Source organism: Bos javanicus, chromosome 4 (assembly GCF_032452875.1).
Source record: "Bos javanicus breed banteng chromosome 4, ARS-OSU_banteng_1.0, whole genome shotgun sequence".
NCBI classification, from domain to species: Eukaryota; Metazoa; Chordata; class Mammalia; order Artiodactyla; family Bovidae; genus Bos; species Bos javanicus.
Genome location: NC_083871.1, coordinates 26,962,933 through 26,979,754, shown reverse-complemented (window position 1 = coordinate 26,979,754; position 16,822 = coordinate 26,962,933). Strand labels below are relative to the sequence as shown.

The following is a 16,822-nucleotide window of genomic DNA, read 5'->3' as shown; positions in this document are numbered from 1 at the left end:
TTTCTGATTATACTGAAAATGAAAGTTTATGATCTTTTTAGTCTGCCATTCTGCAAAACAGATACACCAGTTCCTAACTGAGCTTTTTTGCTTATTATTATTTAAGCAGTATCAATTTAGCAGTATCCTGATAGCTCTCTAACTTGAGTTCAGTGCATTTTCAGGTAGGGTAATGATGCTGTGAAATGAATAGAAAATGCTTGATCTTGATGGGAAGAGTCTGATAGATTATATACATTGAAGACTTGGGCTGGTCATTATCAACATCTGGCATGTCTATGTCTAGATTCACATCTACCACTGAAGGAAGATACTGCTAATCAGTCATCATATTCATTCATGCTGATTATTTGGAGCAGTCTTTGCCTGCCTGATACTCTGCTTAACTTTTAAATATACAAGTTGTGCAATTCTGTGCCTTCTTGCGCATCCATCCCTGTGACTTTAAACACCATCCAAATGCTAATAACTTTCAAATCTATATCTTTCCCTTCTAAACTGTCCACCAGCTGCCTACTAAAATCACTATTTCACTGATGCACAGCCCTTTTAAACTTTGCATGCACAAGATGGAAGTCTTACTCTTGCCTCCAAATCCTGTGTACCTTTTATAAGTCTTTTCTTCATTCCCGTAATGACCACCCAGCAAATGTTTTAAATCTTAAGTCCTTTTAAAAGGCTTACAATAAGACTGTGGGTGATGTGGCGTTGTTTAACCTCTCTGGCCTTCATTCCATGTCATCACTGTACTCCAACCACACAGGCTTTTCCAAAGTGCCATTTCTCTCCACTATAGGATTATCTCGTACGCTTTTTTTCATCTGCTTAGAATGATTTGCATTATACTCTTGGCTAAATTATATTTGTCCCTCATATCTCACTTCCTCAGAAATACTTCCTTCTCTAAAAGCCCCCTCATAATTCCCTATCAGTGTAGGTAGGTACTATATTCCTTCTTAAATTTACCATATTTTAACATGAAAGTTTGATTGTTGGATTAACTTGCTCGATGCCTCTTTCCCCTAACAGAATCCCAAGCCCTAGAGGACAGGGGCCATTTCTTCATTTCTGTATTCTGTATCACTGTGTATTTACTGGTTTTCACAGTGCCTGCCATATAGCATATACCAATCAGATAATCAATTTTAATGCACAGTTGAGTTGAGTTCAGTCATTCAGTAGTGTGCGACTCTTTACGACCCCATGGACTGCAGCATGCCAGGCCTCCCTGTCCATCACCAACTCCTGGGGTTTACTCAGACTCATGTCCATTGAGTTGGTGATGCCATCCAGCCATCTTATCCTCTGTTGTCCCCTTCTCCTTCTCTTTCAATCTTTCCTAGCATCATGGTCTTTTCCAATGAGTCAGTTGTTCGCATCAGGTGGCCAAAAGATTGGAGTTTCAGCTTCAGGATCTGTCCTTCCAATGAATATTCAGGACTGATTTCCTTTAGGATGGACTGGTTTGATCTCCTTGTAGTCCAAGGACCTCTCAAGAGTCTTCCAACACCACAGTTCAAAAGCATCAATTCTTTGGCTCTCAGCTTTCTTTATAGTCCAACTCTCACATCCATACATGACTACTGGAAAAACCATAGTTTTGACTAGATGGACCTTTGTTGGCAAAGTAATGTCTCTGCTTGTTAATATGCTGTCTACGTTGGTCATAACTTTTCTTTCAAGGAGTAAGCATCTTTTATTTCATGGCTGCAGTCACCATCTGCAGTGATTTTGGAGCCCAAAAAAATAAAGTCTGACACTGTTTCCCCGTCTATTTGCCATGAAGTGATGAGACCAGATGCCCCGATCTTAGTTTTCTAAATGTTGAGTTTTAAGCCAACTTTTTCACTCTGCTCTTTCACTTTCATCAAGAGGCTCTTTAGTTCTTCTTCACTTTCTGCCATAAGGAGTGGTGTCATCTGCATATCTGAGGTTATTGATATTTCTTCCTGCAGTCTTGATTCCAGCTTGTGCTTCATCCAGCCCAGTGTTTCTCATGGTGTACTCTGCATATAAGTTAAATAAGCAGGGTGACAGTATACAGCCTTGATGTGCTCCTTTCCTGATTTGGAACCAGTCTGTTGTTCCGTGTCCAGTTCTAACTGTTGCTTCCTAACCTGCATACAGGTTTCTCAAAAGACAGGTCAAATGGTCTGGTATTCCCATCTTTAAGAATTTTCGACAGTTTGTCATGATCCAGGCTTTGGCATAGTCAATAAAGCAGAAATAGATGTTTTTCTGGAACTCTCTTGCTTTATCGATGGTTCAACGGATGTTGGCAATTTGATCTCTGATTCCTCTGCCTTTTCTAAATCCAGCCTGAACATCTGGAAGTTCATGGTTCACATACTGTTGAAGCCTGGCTTGGAGAATTTTGAGCATTACTTGACTAGCATGTAAGATGAGTGCCATTGTACATTAGTTTCAGCATTCTTTGGCATTGCCTTTCTTTGAGATTGGAATGAAAACTGACCTTTTCCAGTCCTGTGGCCACTGCTGAGTTTTCCAAATTTTCTGGCATATTGAGTGCAGCACTTTCACAGCATCATTTTTTAGATTTGAAATACCTCACCTGGAATTCCATCACCTCCACTAGCTTTGTTGGTAGTGATGCTTCCTAAGGCCCACTTGACTTCACATTCCAGGATGTCTGACTCTAGGTGAGTTGATCACACCATTGTGATTATCTGGGTCATGAAGATCTTTTTTGTACAGTTCTTCTGTGTATTCTTGGCACCTCTTCTTAGTATCTTCTGCCTCTGTTGGGTCCATACCATTTCTGTCCTTTATTGTGCCCATCTTTACATGAAATGTTCCCTTGGTATCTCTAGTTTTCTTGAAGAGCATTCTGCTGCTGCGACTGCTAAGTCACTTCAGTTGTGTCCAACTCTGGGCGACCCCGTAGACGTCAGCCCACCAGGCTCCCCCGCCCCTGGGATTCTCCAGGCAAGAACACTGGAGTGGGTTGCCATTTCCTTCTCCAGTGCATGAAAGTGAAAAGTGAAAGTGAAGTCGCTCAGTCGTGTCCGAGTCTTCGCAACCCCATGGACCGCAGCCCACCAGGCTCCTCCATCCATGGGATTTTCCAGGCAAGAGTACTGGAGTGGGATGCCATTGCCTTCTCCAGGAAGAAAACTCTAGTCTTTCCCATTCTGTTTTCCTCTTATTTCTTTGCACTGATCACTGAGGAAGGCTTTCTTATCTCTCCTTGCTATTCTTTGGAAATCTGCATTCAGATATATATGTCTTTCCTTTTCTCCTTTGCTTTTCATTTCTCTTCTTTTCACAGCTATTTGTAAGGCCTCTTCAGACAGCCATTTTGCTTTTTTACATTTCTTCTTCTTGGGACTAGTCTTGATCCCTGTCTCCTATACAATGTCTTGAATTTCTGTCCATATTTCTTCAGACACTCTGTCAGATCTAATCCCTCAAATCTTTTTGTCACTTTAGGTCATAGCTGAATGGTCTAGTGGTTTTCCCTACTTTCTTCAATTTAAGTCTGAATTTGACGATAAGGAGTTCGTGATCTGAGAGGAAACCTATTTGACCTTGCTGGCTATGGGGCACATGCTACTGCTACTCTTTAAAGATTAAACTGACTTTTAGGAGACAGGAATGACGATCAGTCTTGTTACATGGGTTTAAAATGTGTTTAAAATAAGTAGGGTTGTTTAAAGAAAAAGCAAATACGTTTTGCCATAGATTGATCTTTTAGGCCAATATTTCATTTCTTTTTGCTTGTGTCTAATTGAGTGAGTGTAATTGTAGAGCTCTGTGGTCAGTTTGTTTTTCTCTTAACTTGATAGTTCTTTATCACTTTCCTTTGTTGATAATTAAATCTAGGTTTTCCCAAAAGGCACTTTGTTCAGATTAAATAACAGACTAGAAAGTTCTTAGTTCTTTCCTTTATATGAATCCTTTGTATGAGTTGTACAAATCACAGCATTTGACTGAGATATTGCTATTTAATTGCCTCTGCTGTCTCCCATTACCATGTTTTATGGACATAAAGATTCATGGCCTCAGTGACTCTGTAACTTTTAAATCTTCATATTTGGCAGCTTATGCTTGTGTTAAAGTATATGAAAATTGCCACATAATTTATAATATTTGCAATATTTTGCTCTCACTAAAACTGTATAGGAATTATTGAGTCGTATGACTAACCAAGGACTTCCCTGGTGGTTCAGATGATTAAGAATCTGCCTGCAATGCAGGAGACCCGGTTTCGATCCCTGGGTCAGGAAGATCCCCTGGAGAAGGACATGGCTACCCACTCCAGTATTCTTGCCTGGTGAATCCCATGGACAGAGGAGCCTGGTGGGCTATATAGTCCATGAGGTTGCAGAGTCATACATGACTGAGCAGCTGAACACACAGACACACACACATATACATGACTAACCAAACTCTTTCATGAGGCAAATTAGGAGATCAAAATAGTTTTCAGAGAGACATAACGACTGTTTGCCTTAACTAATATGAAGCAGTAAACTTATTCAAAAAGGTTACCCATATGTTTTTACTCCTTTGAAAATAAACTTTCAATAAAGCACTTTTTTGTTTGTCAATTTTATCATTTCAGAATACATTTAAAAATTTGAGCATGTGTGGTCAGATACATAATTTGAGGGAAGAAATTACATAAATAAATATAATTTTTAAAAAGTTAGAGATTAAAGCTAATCCAGAATAAGCAATTTTCTAATTTGAGACTGGAAGATGTCTTAAAAGACATTTCAAAAAGTTTTTGGAGCCTCCATTAGTGCCTTTTAGAAATATTAATTGATCATGGGGTAAAAGTTGTCAAAGACTTGTAAAACTTATAGAAGTAGAATTTATATAAAATATTTCTCTAAAGGAAAGCAAAGTGAAGGCTCTCTTCTGTGAACTTATACCAGAAAATGGCACAGATAAATTAGAAATCTGGAAAGGAATAAATAAATTGGTCCTTTACTTAGAAAAGTGAAACATCCTGTTAAACTTGTGGCTATTTAGCCTTTCTAGTATTCATAAGAAATTCTGTTTCATAACTCTAGATATCACAAGCATAGAGGATTGAAGATTAAACAAGTAGACTATTGTCTAAGTTTGAAAGTGAAAGTGAAGTCGTTCAGTCATGTCCTGCTCTTTGCGACACCATGGACTGTAGCCCGCCAGGCTCCTCTTTCCATGGGATTCTTCAGGCAAGACTACTGGAGTGGGTTGCCATTTCCTTCTCCAGGAGATCTTCCCAACCCAGGGATTGAACCCCAGGCTCCTACATTGTAGGCAAACGTTTTACCATCTGAGCCACTTAGTTTCTTGATTTGTATCATTTAATTTTTTCAAAGTCATGCCATATTTAAGACAGTGACCTTGAGAAGATAAGAGTATTTTTGCATAGAGATAAATCTTTTATCTCTTTTAACTAATTTCCACTCACATACGAAAAGTTCCTAAAGAGCTGTAGTATATTAGGAGAGGTGGAAGACACAGAATTACTTAAAGAATGGTATGTGATAAATGCCATAAATACAAAGCATGAGTGTATTTTAAATATATAAGTGAATAGTGTTCATCAGAACAATCAGGGTTTATTTAATTAGAAAATTAATTCTGTAGTCAGTCCTAGAAGGAGAGCCAGAATCTTGATAGACGTGTAAACAGCTGCAGAGAATGGGAAGGTATAGTCAAAGAATATTAAGTAATTGTATTACCATAAATGTTATTTTATTTTTATTATCTTGTATTAGAAATTTCAAACAGACAGGTATAGCGAGTTAATACAATAGACATTAATGCGCCAACAAACCAGATTTGAGCAGTGTTAACATTTTGCTGTAGTTGCTCTAGCCCTCCCTCAAAGGCAGTCACTGTTCTGATTGTTTTCTTTTTTTGTTTTTATACTTTTAATATAGATGTAGGAGTCCATAAATACATATACTGCCATGTTTTGCCTTTTAAAAATGGATATAAATGCTAACTTGATCAAATCAAATCAGTCGCTCAGTCGTGTCCGACTCCTTGCGACCCCAGGAATCGCAGCACGCCAGGCCTCCCTGTCCATCACCACCTCCCGGAGTTCACTCAGACTCATGTCCATCGAGTCAGTGATGCCATCCAGCCATCTCATCCTCTGTCGTCCCCTTCTCCTCTTGCCCCCAATCCCTCCCAGCATCAGAGTCTTTTCCAGTGAGTCAACTCTTCGCATGAGGTGGCCAAAGTACTGGAGTTTCAGCTTTAGCATCATTCCTTCCAAAGAATACCCAGGGCTGATCTCCTTCAGAATGGACTGGTTGGATCTCCTTGCAGTCCAGGGGACTCTCAAGAGTCTTTTCCAACACCACAGTTCAAAAGCATCAATTCTTCGGTGCTCAGCCTTCTTCACAGTCCAACTCTCACATCCATACATGACCACTGGAAAAACCATAGCCTTGACTAGACGAACCTTTGTTGGCAAAGTAATGTCTCTGCTTTTGAATATGCTGTCTAGGTTGGTCATAACTTTCCTTCCAAGGAGTAAGCCTCTTTTAATTTCATGGCTGCAGTCACCATCTGCAGTGATTTTGGAGCCCAGAAAAATAAAGTCTGATACTGTTTCCACTGTTTGCTCATCTATTTCCCATGAAGTGATGGGACTGGATGCCATGATCTTCGTTTTCTGAATGTTGAGCTTTAAGCCAACTTTTTCACTCTCCACTTTCACCTTCATCAAGAGGCTTTTTAGTTCCTCTTCACTTTCTTCCATAAGGATGGTGTCATCTGCATATCTGAGGTTATTGATACTTCTTCTGGCAATCTTGATTCTGCTTATTAAAGGTATACTTTTGCTTTTTTTTTCGCTCAACTGTACTTTAGCTAATTGTGCCCATGTATCTAAGTTGATATAGATGGCTTCATCTTATTCAACTGATGTATGCTAGCTCATCTTTTTGTAAATCATGTCATTTACCAAATTTACTTTTATCTATACCTTACCTTTCTTCAGTAACAGCATTGAGTTAGGAAATTTACACTGTGCAATTGATTTGAGAAGTATATGAGATTAAATTTGTTTTTGTGTTTTAAAATTTTTGTCCAGGAAATCCTTGCACGTGGAGTTCTTCTTCCATTGATAAATCAACTCAGTGACCCTGATTATATTAATCAATATATCATATGGATGGTATGTACTTTCTAAAATGCAGCTCTTGTTTTTAAAACAGTTTTTTAAAAGGTATAAATATGATTTGGAGGTCAGGATGATTAAGCAATAATTTATTAAAGAAATTAAGTAAAAATATATCTCAAGGTAATCTTTTATATTTTCAATGTTTCTGTTAGCTTATGTGTTGAATGTACTAGCCAGATTTCCCTTAAGGAAGTAGGTTGATAAGATAATCTTCCTTACAGTGTTCCTGCTGTTTCTACTTATTTAAATTTAAAAAAGGATGTTTTCTTATCTGTGTGTATAGATGATAAGTACTTCTTAAAACTGCTGTTTGATTTCAAATTAATCTGAACTACTTAAATAGCATGCAATTTAAATTTTACGCTAAATAGTAGAGAAAAATATGAAGGAAAGAACATTAGATTGAGAATAAGATCTAAGTTCTACATATGTTTCTATAAGTCGCTTAGTATGTCACTAAGTTAGATAACTCATAGTTTTGTCATTCATCAGGTATATCAAAGGGTTAGTGGTTATTAAGTTTGCTAGTTCTAATTTTTTTCTGATTATATATGCTTTTCCTCAGTAAATTAATGGTTGAGGAAGAATGTGTTAAATGGGCTATTGCTGGGAATTACCTTGATGGGTACCTAAGTCTTTGATTCCTTTTTGTGAATCTGAAATTTCTCTCCCACATTGTCTTCTTTTACTCAGTCTAGCTTTTCTAGGAAGGAAGTATTTGATTGTTCTTTGTTTACAATCATATCCATTATTAGACGTGCCATTTTTCATTGTTGTAACTATTACAGTGTTTGTCTCTCGCATCGGATTATGGGTCCCCTATAGGCAGAAATTGTCTTCCTAGCCTTGGTTCCTAGAATCTTTCATGGAGTTCACAGAACTTAATTTTTCATTTCCTTTGTCAGCTTATTTAGATCCTGCTAGGCTGTACCTAGAGCTTTAAAAATTTGCATATCCCCATAACTTAAAAAAAAAAAAAGCCTTTGGTTAGGAATTCCGTTCTTGAAATTTATCGTAAAGTGCTGATAAACAAGGTTATAACAATCCAATTTAAGACTACTAATGGCAATCTTGCTAATAATCCTTAAAAAAATGAAAGCAATATAAGTGTTCAGCATAGAGGCACAATTGCACTCATTTCACATGCTAGCAAGGTTAATGCTCAAAATCCTTCAGGCTAGGCTTCAACAGTACATGAACCGAGAACCTCCAGATGTACGAGTAGGATTTAGAAAAGGCAGAGGAACCAGAGATCAAATTGCCAACTTCCGTTAGATCATAGAAAAAGCAAGGGAATTCTAGAAAAACATCTACTTCTGCTTCATTGATTATGCTAAAGCCTCTGACTGTGGATCACAACAAACTGTGGAAAATTCTTCAAGAGTTGGGAATACCAGACCACCTTACTTGTCTCCTGAGAAACCTGTATGCAGATCAAGAAGCAACAGTTAGAACCGATCATGGAACAACAGACTGGTTCAAAATTGGGAAAGGAGTATATCAAGGCTGTACATTGTTATCTTGCTTATTTAATGTACATGCAAAGTATATCATGCAAAATGCTGAGCTGAATGCAGCTCAAGCTGGAATCTAGATTGCCCAAAGAAATATCAGTAACCTCAGATATGCAGATGACACCACCATTATGGCCGAAAGTGAAGAGGAACTGAAGAGTCTTTTGATGAAAGAGGAGAGTGAAAACGCTGGCTTGAAACTCAGCATTCAAAAAACTAAGATCATGGCATCTGGTCCTGTCACTTCACGGCAGATAGATGGGGAAACAATGGAAACAGTGACACACTTTATTTACTTGGGCTCCAAAATCACTGTGGACGGTGACTGCAGCCATGACACTAAAAGACATTTGCTCCTTGGAAGAAAAGCTGTGACAAACCTAGACAGCATATTAAAAAGTAGAAATATCAATTTGCTAACAAAAGTCTGTCTGGTCAAAGCTGGTTTTTCCAGTAGTCATGTACAGATGTGCTAATTGGACTGTAAAGAAAGCTGAGCGCCGAAGAATTGATGCTTTTGAACTGTGGTATTGGAGAAGACTCATGAGAGTCCCCTGGACAGCAAGGAGATCCAACCAGTCAATCCTAAAGGAAATCAGTCCTGAATATTCATTAGAAGGACTGATGCTGAAGCTGAAGCTCCCATACTTTGGCCGCCTGTGAAGAGCTGACTCACTGGAAAAACACTGATGCTGGGAAAGATTGAGGGCAGGAGGATAAGGGGACGACAGAATGAGATGGTTGGATGGCGTCACCAACTCAGTGGACGTGAGTTTGAGCAAACTCTGGGAGATAGTGACGGACAAGGAAGGCTATTGTGTGCTGCAGTCCATGGGGTCGCAGAGTCGGACAGGACCGAGCAACTGAACAATAAAATAGAGAAATAGTTTAGGAATATTGATACAATAAATACTATTTATACTATGATGGTAGTATGTCTTTATGAATATGAAAAGATGTGTTTATTTTTTATGTGAAAAGGACAACTAAAAATGATGTGTGTGTAGATATCTGTTCCTTTAAAAATAAATATATAAGTAAGTATATATTTATGAGTGACTGTGATTCTGATAAGTTGTATACTGACTGAAATGTTAATAGAGAGGTCAGTCAATTCAGTTGCTGAGTCCTGTCTGACTCTTTGCGACCCCATGGACTGCAGCACGCCAGGCTTCCCTGTCCATTACCAACTTGCAGAGCTTGCTCAAACTCATGTACATTGAGTTGGTGATGGCATCCAACCATCTCATCCTCTGTTGTAGTAGAGATGTAGGATCCTGAAAATTTTAAGTTTTCTCTTTTGTTTATTTCACTTTACTACAAGTATTGGTTATGTCATAAGTGATTTTTTAAGAAGTAGGATAAAGGTAAAATTTTAAAACGTTTAAGTAGTAAAGTAAGAGTAAATATCTTTAAAAAGATTTTTTTGTAACACAAAAATGAATATCATATACTAACCTTAAAAAATCAGTTTACAGTACTGTATAATCTTACCTATAGTACAGAACAGGATGCAAGTTTACTGGAATATTATGGTTATCTCTCACTCATGGGATTAGGAATTATTTTTATTTCTATTTTTCTTTAGTTTTCAATTTTTATTTTGCTGAGCGTATATTAAGTATATAATTAGTTACATGGTAAAAACATTTTTGAGGGACTTAACACATACTCAGAACAGAATTCAAGCCACCAGATTTTTACTTGTTCTCTGCATAGTTGGGCTGGTACTGTTATTATGTATCATGGTTGGGGTCTTTTTTATTTAAAACAGTGATTGAGCACTATTGTGCTTTGCTGTAAAATATCAGAAAATATATTTAAAAGAGAAAAAGATATCAATAAAGGATCTTTAGCTTGCTTTGTTGTCTGGTTTATTCTCTTGACATTATTTATGTGGAAAACCCTTTGCACATAGGTATTATAAAATTGGCTCAGTTCTTACTCTTTCTGCCAGGTAAATTCCATATTAATGATAGCTAATTGTATAGTTTATTTTTATTTGAAAGGAAAAGGTTAGAGCAGTGTAGTAGTAACATATATCCTCCAAATAAAATGTTCATATTACCTAACAGAAGTTTCAAGTTTTTAAGTCATTTCTAAAGATAGTATCTGCCAATTTGCATTATTTATCTCAAAATATATATATTATATCTTTTGGGGACAAACTAGTTAATTGTAAACTCTTCTCTCTGACTGTGAAATAGTTTACTTAATTGGTTTATATTGTTATCTCCTGCTGCTGCTGCTGCTGCTAAGTCGCTTCAGTCGTGTCCGACTCTGTGCGACCCCATAGACGTTAGCCCACCAGGCTCCGCTGTCCCTGGGATTCTCCAGGCAAGAACACTGGAGTGGGTTGCCATTTCCTTCTCCAATGCATGAAAGTGAAAAGTGAAAGTGAAGTCGCTCAGTCGTATCCGACTCTTCGCGACCCCATGGACTATAGCCTACGAGGCTCCTCCGTCCATGGGATTTTCCAGGCAAGAGTACTGGGAGTGGGTTGCCATTGCCTTCTCCGATTGTTATCTCCTACTAGAGCAGCTTAGTGAACAGCTGTTTACTTGTTTCTTAATGTATTCTTAGAAAAATCAGGTCTTTAATGACTTACTTCTTTTATTATTGAAGTAAAATTTATACAAAGTGAGAGATATCGCCAACTAGTTATCTGAAGTTCTGTTATAATTTTGTACTTCTCCTTGCACTGTTTGAGAATGTGAAGACCAAATTTGGTCTCTCCACATTCTGATAGATATTTGGCATTTTCATTTTGTTATGGTTAACTTGCACATCTTGATGATTAATGATTTTGAACATTTTTTCATGTGCTTATTGCCCCCCTGCCTCTTTTCCCCACAGTTCTGAACTTTGGCAATCACCAGTACTTGGACTCCTATTTAGAATGGACAACCAAGTTGGCTACCTTTTCATAGTTCCCTTTACTGTTTTATTTGGCTTAAATTCATTGACAGTCATAGTCATTAGATCCTTTACAACATTCTCAACTACCTTTCCTCTCTCTCTCAGTTTATTATTGGCTTGGTAAAACCACATTATGGTTAAATCCAACTTAATGTTTTACACCATTCTTACTCTTAAATAGCAAGTGGCTGGAAAAGAAAGATGAAATAACAGTTATTCATGTTGTTACAGTGATTCTGTTAAATTTATGTCAGAGAATGCTGCTCTTAATGTTTAAAATTCTCCAATCACTTTTCATTCCATTCACAGAGAAAGCCAAACCATTTACTAAACCCTGTCACGTTTGCTTTTCCATTAGCACTCATCTCCCTTGCCCTTCTGCATTTCTTTGGTTTAGCTCTAGTCACCATGGCTTCCTTGCTGTCATCAGACATTCTGAGTGTACTCTTTACTTCACAGTGTGCTATATATCTTACTGTGTTAGTAGTCTCTGACCCAGGAGAATTTAAGTACCATGAGTAGAGAGATTTTCATTTTGTTTGAGGACAGTTGTGCCTGGCCCATGATAGGTACTCAAGATTCTGTTTTCACTTAAGTGAGTCTCCCTCCCATCAGTGTTTTAAACTTTTTTTCAGATCCGTGATTCTAATTGCAACTATGAGGCCTTTATGAACATTATTAAATTGAGTGACAATATTGGAGAGCTCGAAGCAGTCAGAGATAAAGCAGCAGAAGAATTACAGTATCTTCGATCTCTAGATACAGCTGGTGATGGTAAGTAATTTATTTAAGAATAAGAATGTTTTACTTCTTTAACAATTACTATATATTCAAACAAAACTTTAATTTACATAAAGGTCATTTTATGTTATTAGTGGTTTTCACCTTAACTGAATCTGACTTTTATTATGCTAATATGTTCTGAGAATAAAGCACAATAGTTTTCTGAATGTGAGACTCTTATTATTGCAGTTATTGCTAAAGATAATTGGCATAGTTTAATTTTAATTAATTTCACTATAAAATTTCCAGTTATTTATTTTTTAAATAAATAATTGCTGTGTTCATTGGTTATTATGTTAAATTATAGTAAGTGTATGTTTAAAGTATTTCACAAGTAACACTGCCACTTTACCTCATAATCAATTTGTTTATTCTTAGATATCAACACCATCAAAAATCAAATAAATAGCTTATTATTTGTGAAGAAAGTATGTGACTCAAGAATACAACGGTTGCAGTCTGGCAAAGTGAGTAAAATACTCTTGAATTAATATTTAACTATAGATAATTTCTCTTCATTAAAATATCCAGCAAATGACAAAAGGTTGAGTATTAACCAGTGTGGCATTTTACAGAAGAACTAAAAATTTAGAAAAAATTTATATTATACAAGGTAGTGTAAGTATTTATTAAAACAAGCTAATGAGATTCAAATATTGCATGAAGAGTCAAATATTTTTCTTGATTTATGTATTTATCTACTCATGTGACATTTATTTAAAATTCAACATTTATTGAATTATGTACATCGGACACCATTTAGATGGATCTAACAGACGGAAATCTCTCTCATGAAGCTTTCATTTTAGTTGCAGAATCAGAAAATAAACCAATACATAAATTGATATATTATGTAAAAAATGTAAAAGTAAGTAAAATGTGAAAAAATAAAATGTAAAAAAAAAACAAACCTAAAATGTGAAAGAAAATCAGTAAAGTAGGGTGGTAGAGAATGTCAAAGTGGTTTAGATAGATGCTGAGAGATCTGGTGACATTTAAAGATAGAGAGATCTGAATAATATGAGCGAATCCTGTGGATTTTTTTTTTTCTTTAATCTTTAATGCAAAGGTAAGAGCAAATGTGAAGTCCCTGGAATAGGAAAGTGCCTGGTGAGTTAGAGGAGGTCATTGTGAGTGGTATGGAATGTATGACAGGATTTGTAGTAGGAGTGAGATTAGAAACCTTAGGGGTTAGATCATACATGGTTTTACCTTCCATAGTAAGATTTTTTAAAATCTGAGTGTGATAGAAATCCATTGGAGATTTTCCCTGGCAAGTGACATAATCTGACTTATGAGGTAAAATGATTACTTGGGCTCTGTGATGAGTAGATTGTGGTGGAGTGGTGGAATGGAAACTAACAGATCGTTTACATGACTCTTGTTTTTGTTTAGTAAGAGATGTCTGGGGGGATTCATGTGAGAAGTTAATTAGAGACAGTATTTGCTAATGTATTAAATATGGGTTGAGAGAGAAAAAAGAACTCAAGGATGATTCCAAAGGTTTTTGGACCAAGCACCTGCATGAATAGTGTTGTTATTCACTAAAATGAATAAAACTGAGGGAGGAGGAAGTTTGGAAGAGAGAATCAAGTTTTGAATGTTTTAGCCTGAGATCCCTGTTTGATGTTAAAGTAGACATTCTAATTGGTAAATTCAAGTTTAAGGGAAATTTCGTGAATGAAATAAACTTTGAGAATCCTCAGGATTATCAGCTGCTTGTTTAAAGTTGAGAGATTGGATGAGATTACTTAAAAGAATGAGTTTAAGAAAGAAGATATCAAAGACTTTGTCCTGAGGCACTTCAGTTAGTAGTGTTTAAGACAAAATGAAAGGTCTAGCCAAACAAACTGTAAATGACTGTTGAGATTGAAGGAAAGGAGTGTGATATCCTAGAAGCAAAGTATAGAAAATACTGAAAAAAGTGAGAGATCAGGTGTATTACAGACTACTAATAAGTTGAGTAAGATGAAGATTTAGAATTGACTGTTGGGTTTGCCACAGGAGTATTATTGGTGATCCATGAGAGCATTTTGGTTGAATAGTGGAGAAAAACCCTGATGGGAGTCAGTCAGGAGAAAATGAGAAGAAATGAATTAGAAACAGTCATTATAGGTAGCTGTTTGGATGAGTTTCATTGTAAAAGAGAGCAGAGATTTGGGGCTTTGAAACAAATTTTTTACTACCTTTAGTTTTCAGTGTAGTCACCTTTTTTATGCTGGTTTTCTATTGGAAATTGTTTTGTGACTCTTTGGTCTTGTAATTTTGCAGTGTACTTAAATTCCTTAAGGAATAGAAGACTTAGTTTAAAATTTTGAGTTTAGTTTGCTAGTTTAATTATAACTTAAACATTACTTGAGGCCTACATTTGTCATAAATGTGTGTGCAGGTGTATGTATGTCTGTCTTTGTTCAGTTAACTGTATTTTAAAATGAATTTATATATGCGTGTAAATTCAGAATAGAAGAAGAATATGGTTTCACTTGTGATTGTTGTTTCTTTATCTAGTTACCCTACCTAGATCCTAGAGTTAGTGATGCTTGTGTGTTGTGGACTAAATCGCTTCAGTCGTGTTCAACTCTTTGCGAGCCTATGGACCGTAGCCTGTCGGGTTCCTCCGTCCATGGGATTCTCAAGGCAAGAATACTGGAGTAGGTTTCCATGCCCTCCTCCAGGGGATCTTCCCCACCCAGGGACTGAACCCTCCTCTCTTACGTCCCTTGCACTGGCAGGCAGATTCCTTACTGCTGAACCACCAGGGAAGCCCCTGCTGATCCTTAAGCATCATTATTTAAGTCTGTTTGCCTAAATACTTTTTGATACTGAATTCCTTTTAAAATTTAGAAACCTTGTTTGGAAGCTTGTCAACTCTAATTTGAATAGGAAGCTTTACCTTTTTTAAAAGCTCAAGTCATAGCATGTATTCCTTTGGATGAAAATTCAGAATCTTCAGAGATAGAGTTTTTTTAATCATACTGCTCATCTTAAAGTCTTCGAGATGCTTTATTCTTTTTATTACAAATAAAGTGATAGTGAATACTCTTCTCCATCCCATATCTATAGAGATGCTGCTGGACAGAACCAAGAAGTGATAAAATCTGAGGAAGGAAGATTTATATAGGGGAAATCATGTGCTGCTACTAGATTGCTTTGTTGTTGTTCAGTCACTCAGTTGTGTCCAACTCTGTTTGGACACCAGGTTTCCCTGTCCTTCACCATCTCCTAAAGTTCACTCAAACTCATGTCCATTGAGTCGGTGATTCCATCGAGCCATCTCATCCTCTGTTGTCTCCTTCTTCTCCTGCCTTCTCTCTTTCCCAGCATCAGGGTCTTTTCCAATGAGTTGACTCATTTAATCAGATGGCCAGAATATTGGAGCTTCAGTTTCAACATCAGTCCTTCTAACGAATGTTTAGGATTGACTGGTTTGATCTCCTTGCAGTCCAAGGGACTCTCCAGAGTCCTCTCCAACACCACAGTTTGAAAGCATCAGTTCTTTGGCGTTCAGCCTTCTCTATAGTCCAACTTTCACTACTGGAAAAACCATAGCTTTGACTATGTGGACCTTTGTCAACAAGGTGATGTCTCTGCTTTTTAATAGGCCGTCTAGGTTTGTCATAGCTTTTCTTTCAAAAAAATTAAATTCTTTTAATTTCATGGCTGCAGTTACCTTCCACAGTGATTTTGGAGCCCAAGAAAATAGTCTGTTTCCATTCTTTTCCCTTCTACTTGCCATGAAGTGATGGGACCGGATGCTGTGATCTTAGTTTTCTGAATGTTGAGTTTTAAACCAGTTTTTTCACTCTCGTCTTTCACCTTCATTAAGAGGCTCTTTAGTTCCTCTTCACTTTCTGCCATTAGGGTGATGTCATCTGCAAGTCTGAGATTACTGATGTTTCTCCAGGAAATCTTGATTTCAGCTTGAGCTTCATCCAGCCCAGCATTTCGCATGATGTCATCTGCATATAAGTTAAATAAGCAAGGTGACAGTGTACAGCCTTGAAATACTCCTTTCCCAATTTTGAACCAGTCTGTTGTCCCATGACTGATTCTCACTGTTACTTCTTTACAACACACAGGTTTCTCAGGAGGCAGGTAGGTGGTCTGGTATTCCCATCTCTTCAAGAATTTTCCACAGTTTGTTGTGATCCACACAGAGGCTTTAGCATAGTCGGTGAAGCAGATGTTTTTCTGGAATTCTCTTGCTTTTTCGATGATCCAACGGATGTTGGCCATTTGATCTGGTTCCTCTGCCTTTTCTAAATCCAGCTTATACATCTGGAAGTTCTTGCTTCACATACTGTTGAAGTCCAGCTTGAAGGATTTTGAGCATTACCTTGCTAGTATGTGAAATGAGTGCAATTTGCAATAGATGGCTTTACCCCAGCAATTTCAAATCAGTAATCTATTGTTGTTCTTACGTACTTACATGAAGAGGAGATACTAATTACAA

At 37.1% G+C, this 16,822-nt stretch overlaps 1 protein-coding gene across 8 annotated transcripts in view; it reads left to right on the top strand.

Moving 5' to 3' along the window:
- Positions 1-16,822, top strand: part of SNX13 (sorting nexin 13) — a 148,512-nt gene that overhangs the window by 76,014 nt on the left and 55,676 nt on the right. For all 8 annotated transcript variants that reach the window (XM_061413643.1, XM_061413641.1, XM_061413642.1 and 5 more), the window contains 3 exons: positions 7,064-7,147; positions 12,222-12,360; positions 12,748-12,836. In XM_061413643.1, coding sequence (XP_061269627.1) covers positions 7,064-7,147; positions 12,222-12,360; positions 12,748-12,836 — 312 coding nt within the window. The remainder of the gene's footprint in view (positions 1-7,063; positions 7,148-12,221; positions 12,361-12,747; positions 12,837-16,822) is intronic.